General features: G+C 32.4%; 2 protein-coding genes across 5 annotated transcripts in view; one reads left to right on the forward strand and one right to left on the reverse strand.

Annotated features, from left to right (window-relative positions):
* Positions 1–27,768, reverse strand: part of loaf (low-density lipoprotein receptor domain containing lost and found) — a 60,542-nt gene that overhangs the window by 21,202 nt on the left and 11,572 nt on the right. The window lies entirely within an intron of this gene.
* On the forward strand, positions 21,333–26,630 carry LOC149910785 (maltase 1-like). The gene is made up of 8 exons (XM_090108610.1): positions 21,333–21,543; positions 21,840–22,019; positions 22,891–23,045; positions 23,295–23,680; positions 23,866–24,067; positions 24,573–24,929; positions 25,163–25,401; positions 26,534–26,630. Exons 1-8 carry the CDS (start codon positions 21,333–21,335, stop codon positions 26,604–26,606), a joined length of 1,803 nt encoding a protein of 600 aa, XP_089964736.1. The 3' UTR covers positions 26,607–26,630.

The raw sequence follows: 27,768 nt of genomic DNA on the forward strand, positions 1-27,768 counted from the left end.
GTCCTAGAAAGCTGAAATTTTGTATGTAAGCTAGTATTAGCATACAAACAACAAAAAAATTATAAAACTTGTAACTTTCACCCCCCAACCCCTTAAACTAGGGGATGGGAGTTTGTATGAGACCTGTAATTTTAAATTAAATTTTGATGACGCTAGAGGTCTAATCTAATAATCTAAAACTTGGTTCCCCTAGATATATATAATATGTATAGGTATTCCTTGTTAAAAAAAAATACAAATTTAATCAACATATATTGAGACATATACTTCAGATCAAATCATATAAATATGAATGAATAGAAGTGTTGCGAACGTCTCCTGCCTCTTACGTCCACACAGTAGCTAAAAATAAAAAAAAATTGTTACAAACAACTTACAAAAAGAAATGAAATCCCACCAAAAACATTTTCATGTAAAATGTTGCCAAGACGAGCCCATATGACTCGCACTGTCAAAAAGTTATCAGATCTCATGTAGAGCCAAGCTTCTAACACTACACGCCCTAACTCTACAAGGCCTAACTTCACAAACTCTACACCTTAGTCAAAATATGTGGCTTGGCCGTTCGTTACTACAAAAACTATTGTATAACACAAAAGTAATGAACAGTGAATTAATTTTTCACCTTACGCCGATGTGAATGTAGCGAAATGGCCAAGCCACATATTTTGACTAAGGCGTAGAGTTTGTGAAGTTAGGCCTTGTAGAGTTAGGGCGTGTAGTGTTAGAAGCTTGGCTCTACATGAGATCTGATAACTTTTTGACAGTGCGAGTCATATGGGCTCGTCTTGGCAACATTTTACATGAAAATGTTTTTGGTGGGATGATGTTTACATTTTTATCTAGGTATAGGAATAATGAATTTTCAAAATAACAATTTTGAAAATTCATTATTCTATTGTTAAATAAATAATAATTTTTACCTCACGGTTCGTTATATTATGTTATATTATAATAATCTTTGATGATAATATTGTAAGCCCCAATTTATTTTCGTGTTGTTTTTAGTATTGTATGTTTATATATATTAAGCTATCTACTATACTTTTAACTATTTTAAGCCTATGTTATTTATTAAGAGGACGCTCATATCTAATGTATGATAAAGAAGATATTATTCATACTTTTATAATAAAAAATATTTTAAACGTAATAATTGTTTTTTATTTGTGCATGACATATATCGCCCTAATGTTTGTCTTTGAATTGGAAAATAAACTTTATTTTTTTGTATCGAGACCTTACAAGAAAATTATTTATTAAATAATAAAAACAGTTTTTACCGTCATTACTCACAGGACCATTTCTATAGTTAATCCTTACCTTACCTTATAACAGCTTAGATAGCAGATACCTTTAGATCAATTCGATCTCCCCAAAAGCGGATTCGCTTGAGACTTACTGTTCGGAAAGTTTGTAATACCCATGGTTTTGGGGCTGAAAGTTTTGGTAATTAGTCACAGGGATATAGTGATACAAACTCAGTTCAAACTCAAACATTTACTCATTTAGCTCTTTCATTTTCATATAATATTATGTACAGACTTAAGTTATAGATAAGATTGAATGAAATAACGTTTTAAATAATTATAATAATGATAGACTATATAATTTTTGTTTAATATCATTAATACTTACCTGCTTACATTTCTATAAAAAAAAGAATAATTTACGATCATGGATTACCTATTGAATACACAAAGAAGCTGATTTTCAAAGAGTATATATGCTGATTTTTTTTTTCTGCATAGGTACCAGTGTTGCCCGTATACTTAAAAATAATTTTAATCATCATAATTTAATTTTAAATAAATAAAAGAATTATTGAATTATCACACGTAGACGTAATCATACTTTTTGATTTTATGTTTATAAACAATTTCTTTAGATTGGTAAGGGATATATTATGAAGGAAAAATTTATCATAAAATTATTAAAAACATGTTCCGGCTCATAACTCCTACAAACTACACGACACGTTTTACATTACGTAATAAAAATACGCCATACTATATTTTGAAGAATGTCGAAGCATGAGAACACCTTCAGCCATTCATAAATATTATCTATCACGTTTTCTTCCATGGAAATTCTATAGTCTGTCTCTTTTTTACGCGCGCATAAGTCGGCGCCATTTTTACTCTGTGCCGGTGCATTTGGCGCCATGTAGCAGAAGCGAGGGCGGGAAAAAAAGAATATTAGTGTTTTCTTTTTTTTCTAGTTCTATTATTTAAATTTTTTATTAGAATGTTAATATTATGTTGAAGTGTGGAAGTCTTATTTTAATCGCTTTGTTAAAGAATTAAGAAATGGTTTAGTGTTATTTTTGTTATTATAATATAGTTTTGTGTGATAAATTAAAAATTAATAAATTCAAATGTTAATAATGTTTGTTGTAAATCCATGATTATATTGTTTTGAGTGATTTGGAGTGATTATGTCTTTTGAACTGGTAAGTAGGTAAAAATTATTAAAATAGCTTTATAATACAACTTACTTACTTATAAATTAAATTTTGGTTTATTCAAAATTTTCATATAATATTTTATGATCGATTTTAGGAAACCAGGGAATTTTTCTCAATTTTTTTATATTTTTGTAATCTCATCAAATAAATAACGAAAAATTTTAAAGAAGAAAATTCGTAGAAATGGTTTAATTGGAAAATGTTTTGTCTAATTATCTCATTCTATCTAAAATTGTAACATTTTTCAGAGGTAGTTTATCGATTCAATATTGTTTCATAAATTCCATAAGTATGAATAATCATTGACTACAGGTGTACCTATGTGAATAAATTAAATCAATACACATATGTACATAATTGACATTTTTGGACAAATGTTAAACAGAAGCCAGTGAAATTGGTCAATAACAATTTTCCATTTGTGCAATATTGTTACTTATATTTTTTGTTTTTGATGATATTAAGTTAAAATTGCATTATTTACCTACTACGGAAATGAAAACACTATGCTTCGTGTTCTTAACAATTTTTATGCAATCTATCCTTTAATTTGATCTCACTGTACACCGATCCTTACAGGGGTCCCGTAAATTGAAGCTGTCGGCACGTAAGACAAACCTCCTTATCCCCCTTTTACCCCCTCCTTATTTCCGCTCGCGCTGGACCGGTGGAATTGAAACCCCCATATTGTATTATAGCTATCCCGCGGCATTGTTCGCATTTGAATAAATCTGAGAAATGAATCGTATCTTATTATGGTCGATGAGAAAATTATTTTGTTTGGTATTTATAAAATCGTTTTTTATAAAATCGTTAGATAAGTTTGATTTAGAAAGGAGTGTAGATAGTTAAAACTTATAAGGAACTTTTAATCTACAAATCTATATATTATATTAGTATTGCTATTATAAAAACATTCCTAGATAAGTACGTAAATCTTAATCAGGAATAACTCTATTAGTAGGCATAAAGTATAGTTTGTAGTTGGACATTCGTATTGGGTACATAGTAATCGTAATTTTACAAAGATAGATAGTTTCTGAGTTTTGATATCTTTTAGCGTCTATCTACTGCTGCATAAGCGACTACATACTTTAAGAACCTTCATGATTTCAAGAATTAGTTCAAAACGTTATCTTCGTATCTTATGCCCTTAAACGTGAAATTACTTAAACTACGTACATTATCACAAAAGAAACACAAGTAATTTTCGTATTAAATGGATCCTTTGTGCTTGAAATGAAACAATAACATGTGAAAATAGCTAATGACGGGTTAACATTTCGAATGTTCTAGAAACTGTTTCTAGAACAAGAGGATTTTATTATGTCACTACATACCTAGTATAAAACAAAGTCGCTTTCTCTGTCCCTACATGGTCCCTACTATGTCCCTTTGTATGCTTAAATCTTTAAAACTACGCAACGGATATTGATCCGTTTTTTTTAATGGATAGAGTGATTCAAGAGGAAGTTTTTAATATATCATTTATTAAGTTTTAGACAAAGTGGGCGAAGCCGCGGGCGGAAAATTAGTTTAGAAATAAATTAGACAGATGATCAAAAATCAACATTAGTCCTTTTTCCCTGAATATAATTTTATGATGCCGGTATAAGTAATTTTCTGTGAATTTGACAGAACTAGAACTTTAATAGAGTTAAGATGAATATAAAATAAATTCTTATCAGATAGTGTGTATGATAGGTAAAAAAGTAAGGTTAGTTTTTTTTCTTTCCAACGTGAAAATTCTCCAGTGAGTTGATTGATGTTTTGTACAAAGGTTTTATCTGAAGACGAAGCCGGGCATTTATATTTATAAGGCGATAAAGCTGTGGTATTGACAACAATTTTCCTTTTCATTTATTCACTCTTCTTTTATTATGAGCGATCTGACCCCACTCAACCATAAAACCTTTTCTAATTTTCCTCAATTGACGTGTAATGAAACATTTACAAATGCTGTAATATTTCGAGTATTTCCTCTTTTCCTAACCTCATCTTTAACTCTATGTGTATAAATACCACATTGGCGTGAATTCATACAGCATCTCTTAAATACACCACGTATATATTAAAGAAACTCATTTCTTGATCCTACTAAATTACAGAAACTTTGGCAAAAAAACTATTTATATTTTCTCAAGCAACGCCATTAAAGCCTATAATTGCGTGCACATCAAGTCGCTATCTTCACTCCGCGGCCCGGCACGCCCCGGGGACGGCACGGTAATTACACCCTTAAGGCCGCGTTCACGATTATATTGACGGAAGAGCGGTAGCGGGCGCGATCAGCGATTGCTGATATAGCGTTTTAATTTAGCACATTCTAATAATGTTACATGAATATTTTTAACATTACCATTTTATACCCAAATTATAGACTTACGTTAGCTACACACTGATATTCTTTTTAAAGTTGGGTAATAACAAATGGAATTCTTTCGACGTCCAGAAAAAAAATTTCATAACGCGTAAGGGCCATCAATCAATCAGTCCAACTAGGTATAAATAGTATAAATTCATTTTGTGTTTCAATTTTAGTATATATAAGTCTATAAGCAAAGTTCCTAGTATCACAAAAATCTTTGACCTAGTAAATTTCCATACTGCTACTAATGAAAATAAGGTCTTATAGTATCGCTCGTCGCTTGCTTGTACCCCTAACCTAATAATTTTCCGCCATAATCTAATAGCGAGGGGTGTCCAAATGGACCTTTGCATGATGTTAATTAATTTTTGGCCAGCACATCATATTTCTATAAAGCTCGCTCTATCGCTACCTTGGGGTTGGGTTCAGAGGGTAGATTTTATTCTATAAATATTTAAAGGAAACACTTTCTTGACGTGAATATTTATAGGCTACGTTTCACTCAAGAAATATTTATTTAGCGATATTTATGTACTTAAACATTAAATAATAATCAGTCAATATGTTTAGTTCGTGTAATTACGAAATCAATAATCCATAACCAAGTAATTAGGTGTTAATTTAATCAATTAATTACCTGTCAATCAAGTGATATTCGATCTTGAATCAAAGGTACTATTATAGTAGTATATTATATGTGATAGGTACTAATAAAAAAATAGTCAGTGATAAATACCTTTTTTAAAAGTAATTCTTAAAAATGACTAAAATGGATCCGAGCGAGCATGCTATTATCTTTTGAGATATCCTTGAATGTAAAACGTAAAAGTATCAAAAACTATACAGGTATTTAGAACTAATAGTAAAACACAATCTCGCGTACATAATAAAACTCACTCTTGGCATTACTTTCATACTCGTACGTAAGCGTCATGTATTTATAAGGCCCCGACACATCTGCATTAAAGGTCACGTACCATTAAGTCATACAATGTCCACGTTAGCTTAAGATGAAATTCCATCGCTACCAAGAAGCCCCTATCTCAGTGTGTACGCATCGTAAGGGTTATCGACCGCTACGCGACCCGGTCGTTCACCCCGCCGTAGACGTATCGTAGCACCGTAGAACGTCGTAACCGATTTTGTCTTGATTATCTTGCGGCCCGTATTTATATTAAGTATTTACTTTTGTTAAAGTGGTTTTGGAAAAATGTAATAAACTAGTTGTTTCTTCTGGCTTTGGTAAACCCGGGATATAAGTGTAGCCTGTCAATTGTTTGGCAAAAATATACCTTCGTTTTAATGGTAACAAACAAACAAATAATCAAATATCTTTATAATAAAGTTTTATAAATAACAAATAGGTATGTTTAATAGTTTTCGATTTAAATTGTTTTTGAAACCTGATAATCATTTTGTTTACGACATTCATAACCTTAATAATGAACATAAATGGGGAAGCAAAGTACATATAAGCCATACCATGGTATTATGGGTTGTAAATTCTAAATAACCCACCTACATAATTGAGGTACGGAAGTGGTCAAAGGCACATCCGGAATATTGAATAAGTCGCTTCGAGTTTCATGGTTTTATTGCCATGAATAATTAAAATGGTACTCCATAATATAGTCAAATATAGGTATAGGTACGCCTTAAACATTGTAACTTGAAAATTGTGGATAAATTCAAACCTTCACGAAAATGAATGCATTGAAACCACGAATTTGAATGTTATTATAATGTTTTATGACACTGAAATCAGAAAATTACCTTTCTGTTTAATAATAATAAAATACAAAATACATAAATGTAAATAACATAGTGCTTGAATGATCTTGATTAAGTTTGCTAAACGTATATTTGATAGACTAAAAGACATTTCGCAAGAAATAAATGGAATCACAATTATATCGCATTATAGCGAAGCCGAGAAAGAGAAGTAAGTAGAAAATGATATAATTTATTATATTATTTGCGGATAATACAGGAAAGAAAGCACGTATAAAGGAGCAATGTCAAATATGTGTTATGTGGGTTTATAGAAGGCTTTGTGCTCGGCATTTTGTTTGCAAGTATTTCCTTAATTATGTTAAATATGATAGGATTTTTATGCTTTATTTGAATATAAATGACAATTAAGCTCTTTTAATAAAGGGTTCAAAAGTATTTAGATACGTAATGACTATACTCAGAAATTAATTGTGAGAAATAATTAAAAGAACGACCATCTTATTTGATAATTTATTTTGTATCCTGATTACATAAATAATGAAAATATTAATTTATTTATTCCTGACAATATTTATTATCAGCTTGTACTCCAATATTTAAAACTCCTTTCCCAAGAATTTGTATTATTATAATTACAAAATTGAAATGGCTAATCTGTTTAAATAAAACTTTTACCAACGAAACATTAAACTTCGGTTTTACTTTAAATCAATCAAATAACTGAGCAATTTGATTAAACATCGGCTTTTAATGAACTGCTAGCTGTTTAATTGAGCGGCTAAAACCCGCTGGTAACACGTATGTTCCCTTTAGTGAAATTTATGCATGATTTAAATTTATACTATACCTGTTTTAACAGTTTGACAGATATTTTTGCTTTGAAGGGAAGATTATTATTTTTTTTAAGTTATGTTATTTTTTAAGGTTCTGCTTGTGGGCCGAGATCTTTTGATAAACATTAATTTTAAATATTTCTGTAGATCTCACACATTTTACATGTTCCGCAGAAAATCTAAACAGGCGAAAAAGAAAATCAGATTTCTATAATATAGCCCCAACCACTTTCAAGGAAGCATCAAATCGCAGTCATTGAAGGCAAATTGAAGATGATATGAAATGTATTTCATTAAAAAATATAACTCTTTCTTTCCCGGATTGCTCAAAAAGCGACTTATCACAATACAATAACGCACACGCTACGCAATCCATGTCATCCATCAAAATCAGTCCATCCAATCGAAGTCACTCGTTTTTCACTCAAAAAAGTGCGCGTCACACGAAAATTAGCCACCACCCGGCCGAAATTGATTTGCGTCGTATTTTTTCGGAAGCATTAATCACAGTTCACTTAATTAATCACTGGGAGGGCTGTCGATATCAAGTTGACCTCGATCGAGCCTCCATTTACGGGGGATTAGGGTTCTCGCGCGATATGAAAACGTGATCAAAATGTGTTAGGCGCACCTACTCCTTCATTCTGCTGGGATCCTGGTAGATTTTCGGGGAATGGAGCTTACGTTGTCGGTAATTTGAGTTATATCTCTATTAGAATAATTTGATGGATATTTTTATCTTACATTTATAGGTTTAATTTATTGTGTTTTGTCGCTTGCCACGGTGACACATATTATAGAAGAACATAACGTTTTAATATTCTGTTATGGAATTTTATTTCAGATGCGATTGCAAACATACATGGGTTACAAAAAGATAGTCTTAGGAGAGCCATTTTTCTCTATATAAAACTAATACGGATTATAGAATTATACCCAATGTCCGCATACAATCTTTTATCAATTAATCACCAATAATGATTCCATGGATATTTTCAGTTCTTATCACATTATCAACCTTGTTTTTACCGATTAGTGAGGGATTATCATTGACACACGCGAATTTTATATATGGTGTTCAAATTAATTATCTAAACTATATAATATTATAAAGTTGAACAATTAGTTTATTTGCTTGAATACACTAGTCCTGGAACTACTGGTTCGTATTGAAAAAATATATTACGTCTCGCTATGACCAATAGGAGCGGAGCAGTAATGAAAAAATTTAAAATATTGTTCAATGTACAATTGTACGATAATTTGAAGAATTAAAATAACATATGAAGAGGTTTCGAATTGAAAATGACTATTCATAATCACTTAAAATATTACATAACATAAAATTGCAGAGTAACGGAAGTACCTACATACAAAACGCGCTACATATAAATCCTACGTGTACATTTGGTTAAATCATTTATAAGTAACAATAAGATGATAATCTCTTTATTTATAGTCCTGAGTAATCTCTGACGACACTGCGGAAATAGTCAATCTAAATCGGAATTAAGAAAATTTTAACATCATTTTAGTACTTAACTAGTTCTTTTGCATACACTGTCTAAATTAATCCTTGTATTTTAAAATAATAAAACTGTTAGTATGTGATATTATTCTCAATTATCAGGTCAAAACTTAAAATTGTAAATTTTTGTCACTTATTGTAACACAAAAAAGTAAATTACTACGAGTGAGCATTGTCAAAACAATTAAGTATAGGTTATTTCAAACTTTATCATATCCATCCAATTGACAAATTCTTAAATATTTCTTCTTAAAAAATAATTGACAAATTCTCAAATTTTCTTAAAAAATCTTAGAATTGTAAATCTACTCTTACCTTCTATTAAGTATCAACCGAAAAAATTACTACATCTCGATAACAGCTATAATAATATAATCCCCGTTTAACGCTTTAAATGAAGGCACAGATGATGGTTCACATAATGTATAGAATCATTATTTTTAAACCATTTATAACACCATCATTACGTTGTATAATACGCATCCGCAATTGATTTTTTCTCATTGTATTTATAATCATATTTCAGGTACAAATTCATGCGATTTTACATGAAAGAGGTCAGTTTAAAGTATAATTTGTTAAAATTCAGTTATCATCATGGACGTAACGAGACAACTCATTTTTACATGTAAATATTATTGTTTATTTATTTGGCTGTCATTCTTTATTGTATTTAATTTAAAAATAGGGGTTTTTCTTTATAATGTGTAGATAAGTTTCAATTACTGAAACATGGAAGAATTATTTCATAATCAAACTTGAGCTTTTCTAAGCTTCTTAAAACCTTCAAGTCGTTATATTAATAAAACATAACCAATTGAAATAACATTTAGTGTGAAATAAATTCTTACAATTATTTACGTAAAAGAGATCAAATACGATTGAGCGAAGCTTCATATTATGCTTCATATTTTACGCGTAACGCCTAGAATACTCAACTAATTTATTTGCTTGAACTTAACGCCTGATCTTCTCATTAAGAGCTATCTGTTCTTAATATCATCTGTTCGCGTGATACTTTGATACTTGAAGTAGCATTATAATGCTTAGACAATGAGAAGACTCTCATTGTGTCACATATCATTCATTTATATCATACATATCTTTATTATTACGCTACTAAAACACGCTGTATAAGGCATTGCAAATATGATAGCATACAATGTAGTGTCAAGTGTGACGGAGGCGCGTAGTCATGCCGTCAACAGCTAAGACTTTAGGCGTCACAGCCATCGTTGTGGTGGGTTTGGGATTAATAGCAGGTAAATGTTATTTAATATAATTAACCTAATCTTTAAAATAATTAATTAAAATAATGTTTTTTATCTTAAAGTTATGCAGTTGGCTTAAATCTCAATTGACTAATGTCCCAATCCCATTATTCTTAAGATTGTACTTGATCTTATTATTTATTACTATTTTAATAATTGATTATTGTTTAAATATGGCTCTTCCGATTTTAATAAAAAATTACGGTTTAAACAATTTTTGATGATTTTTGTATCGGAAATTTATTTTATTGTTTAAAAAATTTACAATAAATTGTGTTTCTAAGTTTGATGTATACGCAGTCCATGAAAATTACAATTGAAGTCAATGTCTCTACCATTTAAATTAATGCGATGTTTCATTATACAGTTGTTCAAATGATATCTACAGCAGCCTTAAAACATTGCGAAAATAAAGATAGTAAATACATATTTAGTTTGTGTATCATAAAATCGTATAAAGTTTTATGAAGACACGTTTTAATAATATTTGCTTAGCTGATAATAATTTTTTACTAATAAAATTTCGAGTATAAGATTTGTTGTTTCCTCCAAACTTCAAGTTCCAGTAAATGTTTGCTAGTTAACAATTAATATCATGTGTTAATTTTTATAGTACTATTGCTTTACCGTCTTCTCATTTTAGATAAAAATAATTTGGAAAATCCAAAAGTGCACGCCTCATAATTTTTTTTTAATAAATATTTATTAATTATTATTTTTGTTTATTTAATAACAATTAAACCACATCGAATCAGACCCTGAAAAATGAAAGGGTTCTATTCCTGAGCATACTCCAGCGTAAGAGAAAAAAAAAGACTCGATTAGTAAAGTATTTCGGTCGCTATCGTGTTAACAAGAAAAAGGATCCGCACATACAGACACACGGACGTCCAAGACAGAACTTTTTTAAACTGTTTTTTAACTAGTTTAAATAACAAAAATGACATCAAAAATATCATGAACGTTAAAAATAGTGTTTTTTCTTAATATGTGTGTGTATGTATTATCTTACAAGTGCAATGTATGATACATAAAGACATTTTAAGTTTGAAAAATCAGATGTTTTGCGCGAAGTGACAGTAGTACCCACCTCAACGCTTCGCTTATGAGGCGTGCAAAATGTATTTACAGAGATATACCACATTGTAACATTTGCATTTGTGTTTTGTATGTGTTTACGTCATAACGTTACCTATTGGTGTTTTTGTGTAGAGTGATGTAGAGCTGCAATAAATTAACAATGTTGCCATTATTTATTGTTTAGTATTTACCTATTGATATTCACGTGAATTTACACATAATAATTATGTAGATTTTAATAGCAAACTTTAGATACCGATTATAATAGCGGTTCAGTAATATATGTATCCAAATTCAGTAAAAAAACGATAATTCAAGATTAGAGGAGCGTGCAAAAATCTAATTGTTTTTCAATTTATCTGCACCACCACTGTCCCGATTGATAAATGGAATTGTGTGGATATCGGTGTATTCAAAAACCAAACATTTTGACATGTGACATCTGCCAATTTGAGTTTCACATTGTGGATTATGACGAACCTTGTGACGAACCCTCATAGCCTTTGTCCCCGCATTGGGAACAAAAAATGATTATGATAATAAGAATAACACATCAATCAATGGATCGACAACGATTATAACATGTTGACTTAATAATTAATTTTATATTTGCTTGACTCTGTTTAAATAGGACTCTTGTTTATTTTTTTTGATATGACCCATATTCAGGAGACTGAAAACATTATTAGGCGCCGGTTTCTGCCACAAGATTATCTTATCTCTAATAATATTATGTATAATAAAGAGGCTCTTCTCTTCGTAAATAAATATTTACTATTTACTAATTTTATGTGCCAAAAATTGATTTGTTTGATAGTTTGTTTTTTGATGCTTAACTCTAACTCAATTTTACTAAATCGATTTGAAATATTAAGCTATTGCATAGCTTCTATCGCGGGCCTTGAGCGCGGGGACCGAATCCAGAAATTGCGTAACGAAAAACCTCACGCTCCCCACGGGGACGGGCGCGGAGGTGTGGCTTGAAGGCATAGCATGCAATAGCTTTACCGCGGCAGTCCCCGAGTGCCACACGTCTTTTTTATTTTATACCCATCATAACCCGGCGATAACTGCTAGTAACTACTACTGCTTTTATCTCGGGTCAAACCAGGAGAAGTTGCTAATACTCAATATCTTTCCAGGTGGTATAACATGGGCAGTGCTAGCTACCACCAGGTCGGAGGCACCACCCCCAGAGATCCTGCCCCTCGACTGGTGGCAGCATTGTGTGCTGTACCAGATCTACCCACGGTCCTTTAAGGATAGTGATGGCGATGGGATCGGTGATTTGAAAGGTGATTTTATTTACTTCATTTTGAAAGCAAATTAGGATTAGTCGTAAATCGTGACGTACTTAGGTGACGTATTATGTAGGAATAATGTAATTTATGAATAATTATTATTTCTACTATATACATACAGTTCAATATATTACAATATATCCTGTGCAATGAGCATGTTTATGTATCTAAAATAAATCTTAGAAATATTACGAAAATAGTCTTAAAGAGAATAGCAAAATATACTACACTCAAGACATTACAAGGCAGTACAATTTTCCTTTTAAGGTTCTATATTTTCAAATATAATCGTAAAAAACTACGACGTGACGATTATTAAAATACATTCAAGAGCAGATTAAACCAGGTTTAACTGTGTAGTTTGGGATAATACCCGACATTAAACCCTATTTTCGACCATAACCGTTCTATATGAGTTTATAATGACCCGCTTCCTGCGTGGACGCAAATAAAACTAATTATGTGTATTATTATATAAATCGTCACGATTTAACGAAAATATAAACAATTTTCATGTTATATATTACGTGTTCGTACGCAATAGTTTGCTTCTAATGATGATTCATATTTAGGATCTTACTTGAATAAATTGGAATTTTTAAGTACATAGATATTTGTTAACTACTACTTTTCGGTTGATATTATATTAGCGAAAAATCAAATACCCAGAGACATTGTACTTATAAGTCATCTACTTCAAATCTACTTCAGAACTTAAACTTTGAAAGAATATCTAACTTCTTATACAGTTTTTTCAATTCCACGAACCCAGTGCGTCTTTAGCTAATCTTTTTAATCATACTAGCAATCTAATTCTTTAAATTAATGCCACCTCCTGAGGCTAGTTATACCTATAAAAAATATTGCCTAATTAATCTCTAACCATAAACCAAAAACCATATCTCACACTTCAGGTATTATCAGTGAGTTAGAACACTTTGTGGATGCCGGCGTGGATGCAATATGGATGTCGCCAATATTCGAGTCACCTATGGTTGATTTCGGTTACGACATCAGTAACTTCTATAGAATACACCATGAGTATGGAACTATGGAGGACTTTATGGAATTGCTGACTAGATCACATGAATTGGGTAAGAATTAAGACTTATTAGATCGTTTTTTTAAGCGTTTAAAACGACTACATCAAACTAAAATTAGCTCATATGCTTAGAGGTATGCTTCTTGGTTCTTCAACGTCAACCAATCAAAAATATCCATCGCATAGGCCATATGCCATAGAGATGCCATAGATAACTATCATCGCCATCGGTACAGTTAATCAGTAAAATCTTAAACACATTTGTTTTATATGATCCCAGGGACGTGGGTATTTTATGTCAAATAATAATATTTTCTAACAACATGTTACTTCAAATTCGAAAATGATTTATTAAAATGGTTACTTCTTCTTAAGTCCCTAGTAATGACCTTCAAATCAACAATTAACAGTGATTCATTTCTCCAATTTCACAGTGTCACAGTTATAATTAATTTTCTTACAACTCAGGTATTCGCAAAAGTACCAAAGCTTTATCAAAGATATAATATTTAGATTAACGGAAGGCCGTTTATCATTTAATAATTTCGCTAAACAAACGTAAACTGCTAAACAACTGATAACAATCACGATTTAATACAAAACTTGATAGAAAACGGTATAATAAATCACGAATTACGAAGGATATCGCGATCGAATTGATTTCGAGTGATTGTAGTTGTACTGCTAATCGAATAAACTGAGATAAAAGAAGATAAATGGTTTCGTATCAAACACATATTGTGTGCACGAGCTAATAATTCGGCTATTGTTACTCGATTATTGTTTATCTGTTATTACATCGTAACGTAACGTAACACGGTATTAGCGATCGATATATAGATACTAAAAAAACAAGCTATTTGTTAAAAAACAAACGATACGTGCTATCCTTCCTGTGCCCTTTTCCAATCTACTCGTGGATTAACGAAAATACATCTACATACAATGCACAGGTTCTTAAAACAATATTCAAAAATTATTTCCAGGTATCAAAGTGCTTTTAGACTTCGTCCCGAACCACGCCAGTAATGAATCCGAATATTTTATCAAATCTGAAGCCCGAGAGCCAGGGTATGAGGATTTCTTCATCTGGGCTGATGGATTGGAGGATCCTAACAATCCTAATAATACGTTACCACCATCTAACTGGGTACGTTATAATAATAATACTTTTAATAAAACCTTTTAAGGATAAAAAGTTGAGTATACTTGCCAGTAACGTAAAGAATATCTCTGAATGGAGTTGGTATGAAAAAGTTCACCCGAGGACAAAGTCCTTTGTTTCGTTCATTACTATATTAATAATCATTCGTAATTGTCTGAAATATGAAAGAAATATTTAACTCCATAACTTCGTCATCTCAAACTACTATAGCTTAATGGTAGAATTAAACCGAATATTTAGAAATTCTCCTTATTTAAGTTGTACATTTGACATATAATAAAAAACTATTTACAGTCACGTCTAATAGTTGTCTAAAGCAAAACTCTGCCTACGCTTCTATCAGGCAGAGTTTTCTGAAATCCTATACAAAAGACTTTGAACACTATTACGATGAAATAAAGTGTTCGTTTTAATGGCTGTTTCATGCAACGTCGTTCGTATGCTTTTTGAAGACATGTAAAAAAAATCTTTATTGACATAATTACACAGGTCAAAATTATATTTAATCACTTATAACACTCACAAACAGGTGAGTCAATTCGGCGGTTCCGCTTGGGAATGGAGCACAAAGCGCCAACAGTACTACTTACACCAATTTGCTATACAGCAGGCAGACTTTAACTTCCGCAACCAAGCGGTCAGAGAAGAAATGTTCAATATTATGAAGTATTGGCTTGATAGAGGAACAGATGGCTTCAGAGTTGATGCCCTTCCATATCTCATAGAAGCAGATCCAGCTGATCATGATGGAAGATACCCTGATGATCCGCGTGGTTTAGCAGAATTTGAACCGCATCAACTTGGGTACACCATTCCGCTATATACGAAGGATCTGATTGAATTGTATGATGTTGTGTACGAGTGGAGACAGTTCGCGGATCAGTACTTGGAGGAGAATGGTGGGGATACACGGTAAGTGCAAAATTTCAATGTTTTTCAAATTATTGCGATTTTCAGAATTCATATTAATGTAATGTGTAATGGAAATTTAATATTTATCTATAAATTTAGTCCTTGAGCAGTCCTTTTTCCAATTTTAATTCGCTTTGTAAAGAAGACTAGAAGGAAAGTAGTCAGCATAAACTATTTATTTAATGAGTTTAAAAATTGTTTTACTGTAGATTCCACTTTGAACAGAATATCCTTTTTTTTATTTACTTATATTTGTAAAACTTGTTTTGATTGTATAAAGCTCGATTAGTTTTACTGTGGCTTCCAGTTCCACTATTGATCCTACATGATATGTTTATTTATTTATTTGTATTATTTGATTAGTAACCGATATTGAAACCGTATTTAACCGACTTCTTTATTTAACCATCCTACTTATAACAATTAATTTATCCTTCCAGGGTCCTATTCTCTGAAGGTTACGCGAACATCTCAATGACGATGCTATACTACGGCAATGAAAATGGCGACATCGGCGCACATTTCCCCTTTAACTTCGACTTCATTACTGATCTCTCAGCCAAATCCAACGCGAGAGACTTTGTGTATATTATATTGAGATGGCTGACGTATATGCCTCATGGAGGAATAGCTAACTGGGTGGTAAGGAGTTTATTATTTATTTATGAACAAGGAAGTTGTGTGTTTGTCTTCTTTCTATAAAGGATTAAATATACCTATAATATTATGTTCGAATTTGGTTACGATTTTTACAATATTGACTTAACTAAGTGTGCCATTTCGTCCACAATTTATTGAAAATACATTATCTACTGTCTCATTATGTTTCTTTATAATATCTTCTGTACTGAACGTCCCATATTTTCCACCGTTGCAATGATTATCTTGTAACATCAGAGAAAGAGAAACAACCTGATTTTCCAAAAAATACCCTAAACATAAAATCTGTCACAAATAAAAACCCAAAAACATATTTTCAGTTCGGAAACCACGACAACAACAGAATGCCGACGCGTTTCCGCGAGAACATGGTGGACGGACTGAACTCACTCAACATGATCTTACCGGGAGTCGCTGTCACTTACCAAGGAGAAGAGATTGGTAATTTTCTATTTGTTTATCTATTGTAATTATCACTTTTTGGAGTTAAGATTATTATTGCGCGTTGAAAGTAAAATTTCAAGGTCACGTCATGGAGTAAGGCGAAGATTTTGGTATCTTTGAATCCTGCCAAAGAAGTTTCACTTCGGACACGTGTGCTCTTATTCAATTAAAAAATGTCTCAGTTCTTAAATAGTTCGATAGTCAGTAGATTGTTGAGTAAACTGTTTTATACAAATTTATAATTATATTTTTTTTTTTTTTCTATTCTCTATAAATTTATATATTTATAAAGCATTTGAATGCCATAAAACCAAAAATATCAAATTCAAGACTGATAGAAGAAGAATTGAAGAAGATATTACATATTATGTTACGTACATTTTTACATCTTGACTTTCTTGACATTCCATAATGTGATTCGCGGTAAAGAGGTAGCTTTCTCATAGCAAAATAATTTTTAGGTTTAGGAAACGCTTAATAATTAGATACCAAAGTCGCTGATTGTTTTTGAATAGCGATATTTTTTGTTGATTAGATATAATATATTATATACCTAGGAGTATTTGTGTCTGTATCTGTAATATTTGAAAGGTGAAAGTAAATAAATTAGTATACACTATTGACTATACTTACAGTATAATATTTTGAGTTAAAGTGAAAACCTTCTTATTTATTTAATTACATATTTTATTTTTCCATCCAGGAATGAGAGATGGCTACGTAAGCTGGGAGGACACAGTAGACATAGAAGCCTGCAACCGCGGGGACGAGAACACATACCACTTGTATTCCAGAGACCCGGCCAGAACACCGTTCCACTGGAACAATTCCACGAACGCCGGGTTCAGTTCCGGGGATAGGACCTGGTTACCAGTGGCTGATGATTATAAGGAAATTAATTTGGCATTGCAGAAGGAACAAGAGAGGAGTCATTATAAGGTAGGGAAAAGATTCTGTGGAAAGTTTTGGAGGTTATATTAAATAATCATTTATATCTATTAAGATTTCACTTATGTACATAATTAGTAGTACCTAAATTTATATGAGGTTCTATTACATTGACTTATAATAAACAACTAAAAATATTATGCTGAAAACTGTCCGAAGTTAAACTCTGCCTACCCGTGTATCAGGCAGAGTTTTGTAATTATACAATAGATTTTGAATATCTTATTTCGTGGCAGTAACTACCACATGTTAATTTCAATGAATGTTTGATATAACCAGAAACATTTGTGACGATCTTTTTACGGACACTTGTGTTTGAGTCTAGTTGCTTAATTTGTTTAGATTATGAATCTAAACAATATTACACAATTAATTGTTTTGCAGGTCTACCAAGCCCTAACCACCTTACGAAAAAAGGAAAAATCCTTATCCCACGGGGACTACTCAATCCGAGCTCTATCAGACAATACATTATACCTCACCCGGTATCTCAGGACATATTCTACTATTGTGCTACTCTTTAATGTAGGAGATACTTCTGATACTGTGGACTTGGGAAGAGTGGTGGAGTTCAAACTACCCGCAAGTGTTTATGTTGCTAGTGTTCATTCGGCTAGGAGGGAGGGGTGAGAAAATGTTCTTTTTATTGCTTTAAAGTAAAAAAAAGACGTATGGCACTCGGATACTGCCGCGGTAAAGCTATTGCATGCTGTGCCTTCAAGCCACACCTCCGTGCCCGTCGGAGTGGGGAGCGTGAGGTTTTTCGTTACGGAATTTCTGGATTCGGTCCCCACGCTCAAGGCCCGCGATAGAAGCTATGCAATAGCTTAAAATATAAAAAATCTGTATTTTTCAAAAAATTTGCAAAAATGAAAAGACAGTTCTAATATTCAAGTATCTAGGCTTAATGATTATTTTTTTAATTTTATGCGGATACAGATTCTAAATAAATAGCCAAATAGGCAATAATCCTTTATATCAATTTTAATAATAGAAAAGATAAGATTAGATAAAGATAAGAAAACTATTTTAACAATGGTACAATAATAAAACAATAACAATTTCTAAACTGTTGCTTTTTTATTTCAGAGACACTATAAATGAAGAAACTATAACTCTATCTGCAGGAGAGGCGATTGTTCTTATTTCGGAACCAGTATCGTAAATTGTATTATAATCAAGTTGTATATACCTGTAAATAGTTAATTTAAGATTTTTTATAAATAAATATGTTCAATTTTTACACTGTTTTTTTTGCAAAACATTTTTTGACGTGACAACGTCTTATAATTCTATAGAGCCGGCTGCATGCACGAAAAAACATAACTCATGCGGCGTTACCCCGCTCTGAGGCGTTCCGTAAGGCTTGAAGTGCGAGCGAGAGCGCGGAACGAGCGACAAAGAAGTACAATCGGCCTTAAGACGTTGTCACGTTCAACTATCGTCAGTAAACTGACTTTACAGACAACCAATTTTTTTCTTAATGAAATCTCTCCGTTCCATTATTACCTACATTTTTTTATATACACCAAAGGCATCATACAAAATAGACTTATGTGATTTTGCTTTGATAAAAATGCAGGAGTATAGTTTTTCATAAATAATGAACTATTTCTACATGACTAACATACCTCAAAAATAGTAGAGCTTGTATTTCCTACGAATAACTAAAACAAATTGGTTGTCTGTAAAGTCGGTCTACTGACGATAGTTGAACGTGACAACGTCCGATTGTGCTTCTTAGTCGCTCGTTCCGCGCTCTCGCTTGCACTTCAAACCTAACGGAACGCCTCAGACCGAGGTAACGCCGCATGAGTCATGTTTTTTCGTGCGTGCAGCCGGCTCCATCGAATTACGTCTTATAAGACGTTGTCACGTAAAAAAATAACAATTTATTTACGAAAATATACCAAAAAAAATCTAAGATAACTCCTTTCAATAAAATATAAAGATAGCTTCCACGTAAACATACAGATTACAACAAACTAACACAAATAAGTTATTTAAAAGCCATAGATAATGAAATGTATATTATCTTCTTTGAGATCCCTTTGATAGCAACTAATAACATTAGATGTTGGCTATCTTTGTATCGACGGAGCGGGATACATTAGGGAAATTGCGTTATCCGTAGAGTATCGAAAACTGCAACGTATGCACTAGTCAGTTTTAATACAATTAATGTAGGAAAGATTAGAGTGACGATCCATGGAGACATTAAAAATATTTTCAGTCATCGACTAATTTAACATTTTATTCGTATCTAATAGATTTATAAATACAATAGTGACTCTGTCTGTTTATTATATTTGAAAGAATATTTCAGGAAAGAATTTGAAATAATTTGATGAAATGGCCTATAGAAATATCAAACCCTATTAAAACAGATGTAGCATTATATCCTTATGTTTTTGATAGCAAAATAGTGTAATATCTAGTTAATAAACTAATTGAGTACTAAGGATGCCACAGGGAGTTGTCTGGCTTTGGAACTGTATCGTCCTGCGTGTACACTAGAGATTTGAAGTTAGGTTGAGAGAAAGTAGCACTGATTACATGTTAAATGACCAGTGTACATAATAATAGCATTTAAGTTTAAAAATTCATACAATTAATTCTTAACAGGTAAGACGATCTTTGGCGTGATAAAGAGATAGATGAATACTTTCTATGAACACCGAAAGAGATCGATCTTCTAACAGTATGAAAGGACTTAAGGAAAGATTTTGAAAAAGTCAAGAGTCAGAAAAGGAACAGTCCCTAAGGCCAACTGTGTACAGACTTTTTCTAGAAGCTATTTTGAATCATCATAACACCGTTCTATGATTTACCATCGGTACGAAAAACAGTTTCTATAGTGAACTACTGGCAAGAAAGTTAGCAAATCTTCGTTTACTTTACACAATTTTAAGATAACAATTTCAATACAAAATTGTATTGTTCAAACTTTATACAGTGTTAAGATAACAATAATTTCAATACAAAAATGCGCAAAAATGTGAGGGTATATTTCGTTATATAGGTCCCTCTAGATTTTTCTGATAGTGTTAATTTAGAAATGTGGCAACACCGCAGCGACGTTGCCAGCATTCTGGGCACCATGCCCAGCCCGCTATCGCACGCCATATTCAATTTTATACCCTACATTTATTACTGTATGTTATAAAAATATTTTTGCGCAATTTTTACAACACTTCCTTCATTTAATTTTAGATTACTTTATATATAGAATTAAATATACTCTATATCCATCCCTATCCTATTTCTATGATATCATCCAGGTATGCAAATCCTAGTTTTGAAAATGATGATAACGCTCTTTCACTTCTAACATACCTGCAAGCCTATGAGTTAGAGCAACGAGATCTGCGATGAATTTCTTTCATATTGTATGCTATTATTACTCGATACCATCGGAATGTTAGACCCCTTCTACTCTGTTATCATTTAATAATCTACAACTTTAAGTGCATTTGACTAGATGATTCCAATTATCGTATTTATACAGGACAATAAATGATTATTCTTTATGGCTCAATATATAAATTGATAGGTTATCATCACACAGAAACAGTCAAAATGGGGGCATTGAAAGTATTAGGCATTGTTTTTGGTTGTTTAATTGTTTTGGGAGTGGTAGCAGGGAGTTTGACATGGGGATTTTTGGCGAATAGGGGACCAAGTCCTCCAGAATTGAAGGAATTAGATTGGTGGGAGCATACGATAATTTACCAGATCTACCCGAGGTCCTTTAAAGACAGCGATGGCGATGGAATTGGTGACTTGAAAGGTAATTTAAATCGTTTAATAACAAGGTTATGGTTAATTATTCTACATCAAAATCTTCATCAACTCGATGGAGTTTTTATAATTTAAGCTTCATCATCACAGGGCTAGAAGAAGTTGACGAGAAAAGAAAACTCCTTTAAAAAATAAACTGGTAGAAAACAGAACTTGAATACAGTAAAACAAAATCTAGAAATCTATAAAATAATATTTCATGTTTCTACTGAATTCTGATGATGTTAACTCATAATTGCAGAAGATTCATTATTCACAAGCTTAAATAATTTTTCTTTTTTAAAGGTATTATAAGCGAGCTAGATCATTTCGTCGACGCTGGCGTTGGTGCTATATGGATGTCACCCATCTTCGTCTCCCCTATGGTCGACTTTGGTTACGATATCAGTGACTTCTACAATATCCAAGATGAATACGGAACTATGGCTGATTTCGAGGAATTGGTTGAAAAAGCACATAAATTAGGTAAAAAAAGGACAAATCTGACGTCACCTGTCCGCAATACTAGAATAAAAACCGGCCAAGTGCGAGTCGGGCTCGCGCACAAAGGGTTCCGTAGCAGCAAATATAATAAATTACAGTTAAATCAACCTATCTCAAAAACTATAAGAGATACTTTGATCAAACCAAAAATCGTTGAAAGAGTTAATTAGCATGCATCACCTCTATTTTTTTTAGAATTTTATACCCCGTAGTTATAAAAATAGAGGGGGGGGGACATACTTTTTACGACTTTGAGAGCTGATATCTCAAAAACCGTTCACTTTAAGAAAAATGTTTTTTAGAAAACTTTATATCATTTTAAAAGACCTTTCCATTGATACCCCACACGGGTATGTACATCGAAAAAAAAAATTTCATCCCTCAGTTACATGTATGGGGGGCCCCACCCCCAATTCTTTTTTTTACTATTTAGTGTCATATTTTTGTAGCGGTTCATACAACACATATTCCCATCAAATTTCATCACTGTAGTACTTATAGTTTCCGAGTAAATCGGCTGTGACAGACGGACAGACGGACAGACGGACAGACGGACATGACGAAACTATAAGGGTTCCGTTTTTGCCATTTTGGCTACGGAACCCTAAAAATGTAAAATAAATGAATTTCACTTGGAAAACTAACACCTCATACAAACTAAAGGAATAATATATAAAATATGGAATATCTATCTATGGTATATCTTTAATCTGTATAAAAATTTATTTTCTTTCTTGTGCCCTGATCATAATAATATTTATGTATATTTATATTTGTAAGACATAATTATCTATTGTTTCTATAGAAGATAATGCTCTTTTTTTAAAGCTGCTAATCTGACTCTTTTTAACAGGTATCAGAGTATTATTAGACTACGTTCCAAACCACGCCAGCAATGAGTCAGAATATTTTATCAAATCCCAAAGGAGAGAGCCTGGATACGAAAACTATTTCGTTTGGGCAGACCCCGTCATAGTCAACGGAACACGAACTGTTCCTTCTAATTGGGTAATATAACTATGTACAATATAGGTATTAGCGTTACCATAAAACGTTCCACATTTGATATAAAATGCATATAAAATAGTGACGCCATTTAAACTGAATGTATAATGGCTCATCAACTTACTTTAATACTACGTTATCTAAAAAAACAATTTTCAACTTGAATAATATGGAACAAGGATGCATAATTGACATTTTATTTTGTCTTTCTTCTTGAACTTATTACAATTAAAAACACTTCTCTTAATTTAGATCAGTCAATTCGGTGGTAGTGTATGGCAATGGGATGAAGTCAGACAGCAGTACTATTTGCACCAGTTTGCCAAAGAACAAATAGATTTCAACTTCAGAGAGCGAGCAGTGAGGCAAGAAATGCTCAACATCATGCAGTTTTGGTTTGAGAAAGGTGTAGACGGATTTAGACTGGACGCCATTCCACATCTGTTTGAAGCTAATCCTGACGACTACGGTGGTGTGTACCCTGATGAACCATTGAGTGGAAATATGTTCTTGAATCCAAACCAACCAGGTTACACGACACAAGAGTATGTAAGAGATCTCATAGAACTGTATGATGTTGTGTACGAATGGAGGGAATTTGCTGACAAGTGGAAACAAGATAACAACGCAGATACCAAGTGAGGACAGTATTTTTGTTTATCGTATTCATTTTTATTATCTTTATATCCAGTTTATGCAATACTTATCAATAGAAGCGGATTAATAAGTGCAGGCAATATACTTATATGATACCTACTGCTAAATTTCCATTAAAAAGCAATCATACTGTTATCAAAGCCAACATTAACATTAACAATTACAGAATATTATTAGCGGAGGCGTACGCAAACATAACCATGACGATGTTGTACTACGGCGACGAGCAGGGCAGGCTCGGAGCGCATTTCCCTTTTAATTTCGATTTCATCACAAGCCTCTCTAGTCAATCTAACGCTCGAGACTTCGTTTATGTAATCAAACGCTGGCTCACTTATATGCCTCAGGGAGAAGTTGCTAATTGGGTCGTAAGTACCATATTCATATCTTTCATGAAAATACTGAAATATACGCGCCATTTCTGCTTTCATTTGAAGCTGACATGATTACACTTTGTTGCTGCGGCGTTCATATTTAGTTTTAATACACCCATTTATGTTTTCGCCGAAAAGTGGCCCGCCTAATTTCTCATTTACTGGACCATAATTAGTATCTGTTATACGTATAATTTTGACCGCCTCCTTGGTACAGTGGTTGGGGCTTGAGCGTAGAACCGAGGGGTCCTGGGTTCGATTCCCGGTGGAGACGAAGAAAAAAAAATGTCTCGGTCTGGCAGGACACAGAAGGCTGATCACCTACTTGTCCCTAAAGAAAATCGATCAGTGAAACAGATGTATGAATAATGCATCTGCCCCTTACCCCACTACGGGGACACGGGACTTCACTTTTATACGTATAATTTTAAGCCAATAACATTTCACAAAATACATGACCACCGAAATATTTACTTGTAATTTCAATCAAATATTCTAGTTCGGCAACCACGACCAGAAGAGAATGCCTTCCAGATTCAGAACTGACATGGTCGATGGTCTCAACGCTTTAAACATGATGCTTCCTGGAGTCGCTATCACGTATCAAGGAGAGGAGATCGGTATGAGAGATGGATTCGTCAGCTGGAATGATACAGTAGACGTTCAAGCTATCAACCAGGGCAATGAGGACAATTACTTAGAATTTTCTAGAGATCCAGCGAGGACACCGTATCATTGGGATAGCACAGCAAATGCTGGCTTCACAACTGGACCCAGAACTTGGCTGCCAGTTGCGGCTGATTACCAAGAAATTAACTTGCAAGCTCAAAAGACTGCATCGAGGAGCCATTACAAGGTGATATATCATTTAAGAAATTAATACATTTCAGTTTTAATTAATATCCTTTTTCTTTTCTGTTCCTTATAAATTTATATACTATTATGATAATTTTACTTAAAATAGTCTAGTAGACGTCGATTGTTTATAAATTTTTAATATAAAAGCTTGTCCAAATATCAAATGATTTCATACCTTCCTAATTCCTATACTATGTAAATCAATAAATTCTTCTTTTCCTACATTCACAGGTATACCAAGCCCTGACAGCACTACGTCGCGAACCAGCGCTATCCCACGGGAACTACTTCATCCAGGCCCTGACTGAGAACACCCTGATCCTCATCAGATATCTGGTCACCCACGACACATATGCCCTGGTATTCAACGTGGGTGCTAGCATGGAAACCGTGGATGTGTCTAATGTTCCATATCTAAGGGAACCCTTGACTGTCCATGTATCTAGTGTTCATTCGAATCGAGTTAATGGGTAAGATTTTTCATGTTATAGTTAGGAAATCAGTAGATATAGCGTAGTAAGCCGTATCGTAACTTTTACAAGATAAATAATAAGATTATTCAATAGCTCAATCCATTAGCAAATGCTTTGAACATTTCCTTTGAAATAACTATAAATAATATCTTAACATCCTGTAAATAATTGAAATTTGCTTTCAAGTATATAGAATATGTAGTGACTTCTTTGGAAAACTTACTAATTTCCTCTAAACTGTTTATTATTTCTTATGTAATTAAGAAGCACAAGATATAATTTATATTTAGACGCTTATTTCCATACCTAATTGCTGAGTTAACAACCGTTAATGATATAACTAGACTTTGAGAGTTCTTCTCTATGTAAAAAGGAAAAATAGTCATCTGACGCTTAAATTTTTAAATATAACCGCGGAAAAAAATAATTAAATTCAAACCGTTCAAAGTTTTACGTAACTAGCTGCTCCGCGCTCAGAATTATTAAACTTTTCCGACAAAACTGATTTTTTTTTTTTTATTTCTTTTTAATGAAACTTTCGGTTGGCTTCTGTCTATTTCGTATTTATTGCTGGACTGTGTAATGAGTTAATAGCTTCATTTCAAAGAAAATTAACCGTATGGTATCATATCTACAGGCTACGCTTTACACATTAACGTAATTAAGCCTAATTTATGCCCAAAAATCCCCTGAAGGTGTAAATAAAATATTTTCAACAAATAATTCATGAATTTAATAAGAGAACTTATTCCATAATCCAACCATATTTCTAAACTAGAAGCTATTAAACAGGATCATATGCTTCAGTCATAAAGAAAACGTGTATTGTTTTAGTTTCTCTATGTCGTTCTTAATTGCTATGTAATAAAATTAACTGTGTTGTATGGCAAATTCTGTTTCTGATTTATTATTGTCTATGGCTCGATTTTTCCCGCGTAATTTGCTACATTGTTCATTGATGCTTCGTTTCTATTGGTCAAAGTGATGTGCAATAATTCTAATATTATTATTTTATCTCATTTAATTCGAGCAGTAGTTTCCGAGATTAACGCGTTCATCCAAACAAACAAACTAACTCTTTATAATGTCCATCAATTATAGATTAATTAACATTATTTATTTTTTTCAGAGACAGTATTCCTTTCGGTGAAGTATCTCTTCAAGCCGGAGAAGCCTTAGTATTACGCGCAGCTTCGGTTTAATGTTTGATTTTAGGAATGTTAATATAAGACATTAAAAGTTATTTATATTTTTCTAAAAGGATTTTTATTTAACAAAAGCCCTATCTATATACATCCTATAATTTTGAGGGGATTCCTCGTATTAATTTTTTTTACAATAAAATAGAAAATAATACTGAATATTAGATATTATGTTCAATTACCTATATACTATTTGTATTAGTTAAAACTAAGTAATTCCAAAAACCGATATGATATTCTCGTTAAACTTAAAATTTTAAACCAAATTTATCTTTGTCAATTTGTTGGCGAACAGTAAGTCAGTAAGTCAGTGTATTTAAATGTCTAATAATCTATATCTCAAATAACCAGCATTATGACAATGATAAGCCAATTTTCATGAAATTGCCGTCACACGCGTATCCGCTGAGCTGCTAGTGATGTGCCTCTACTGCAATACGTGACTCAAATAACTGATGTGAAGATTATATTTTACGGCACTTACATCTTTGAAAAGTCTATAATCATATTTTGCCTATTACATCTGTAGAACCATCGGTTTTTGGAAATGAAATTATTTTGTACGTAAATTTTTTTATAGTGCACAATTTTGCTTTGGTATTATGGATTTTAAGAACAGCTTATACATAGTAACGTCTTTTGTATATTATTAGAGTACCTGATGCCATAATTATGAACTTATCCAAGGTCTTATGTATTATTATAAATGAATATTCATCAACATTTAGTTGTTAAATCTATCGACGAACATTCCTTTCTCATTTACTACGTTAAACAAAGATGTTTGCTTACAATAGCAGTTAAATTAAATAAAACAGATACTTAAAATAGCGTACACCGAAGACAGTGAAACTTGTGAATAAACAATCTAAATCAGTTGAACTGCAATTATGCTGCATTGCAGATAATGTCTTACAGGCGAAGTGAATTTATTATCAGACAACTTGGAGCGAATTCTTACTCCATTGTTACATTATTTATAACTAGTAACTCAACCCGACTTTGCTTAGATTGACTTGAGATAAAATAAAAATAACCTATGACACTAACGTGTGAAAAAAAATTCAATCTTTATTCATCACTTCCCGCTTCGCCTTCGCCTTCGCCATCGTCTTCACTTTGCCCGGCTTGACCCGGAATAAAAATATATATGGTAGAAATG

Source organism: Colias eurytheme, chromosome 2, assembly GCF_061535395.1.
Source record: "Colias eurytheme isolate Ceu_HAF_F1 chromosome 2, ilColEury1 Martin Lab GWU primary, whole genome shotgun sequence".
NCBI classification, from domain to species: Eukaryota; Metazoa; Arthropoda; class Insecta; order Lepidoptera; family Pieridae; genus Colias; species Colias eurytheme.

Coding starts and splice junctions, on each gene's coding strand:
- LOC149910785 (XM_090108610.1), top strand. CDS start 21,333: ATGGGGGCATTGAAAGTATTAGGCATTGTTTTTGGTTGTTTAATTGTT. Junction 22,020..22,890: donor TGAAAAAGCACATAAATTAG/GTAAAAAAAGGA, acceptor TCTTTTTAACAG/GTATCAGAGTATTATTAGAC. Junction 24,930..25,162: donor CATCGAGGAGCCATTACAAG/GTGATATATCAT, acceptor CTACATTCACAG/GTATACCAAGCCCTGACAGC.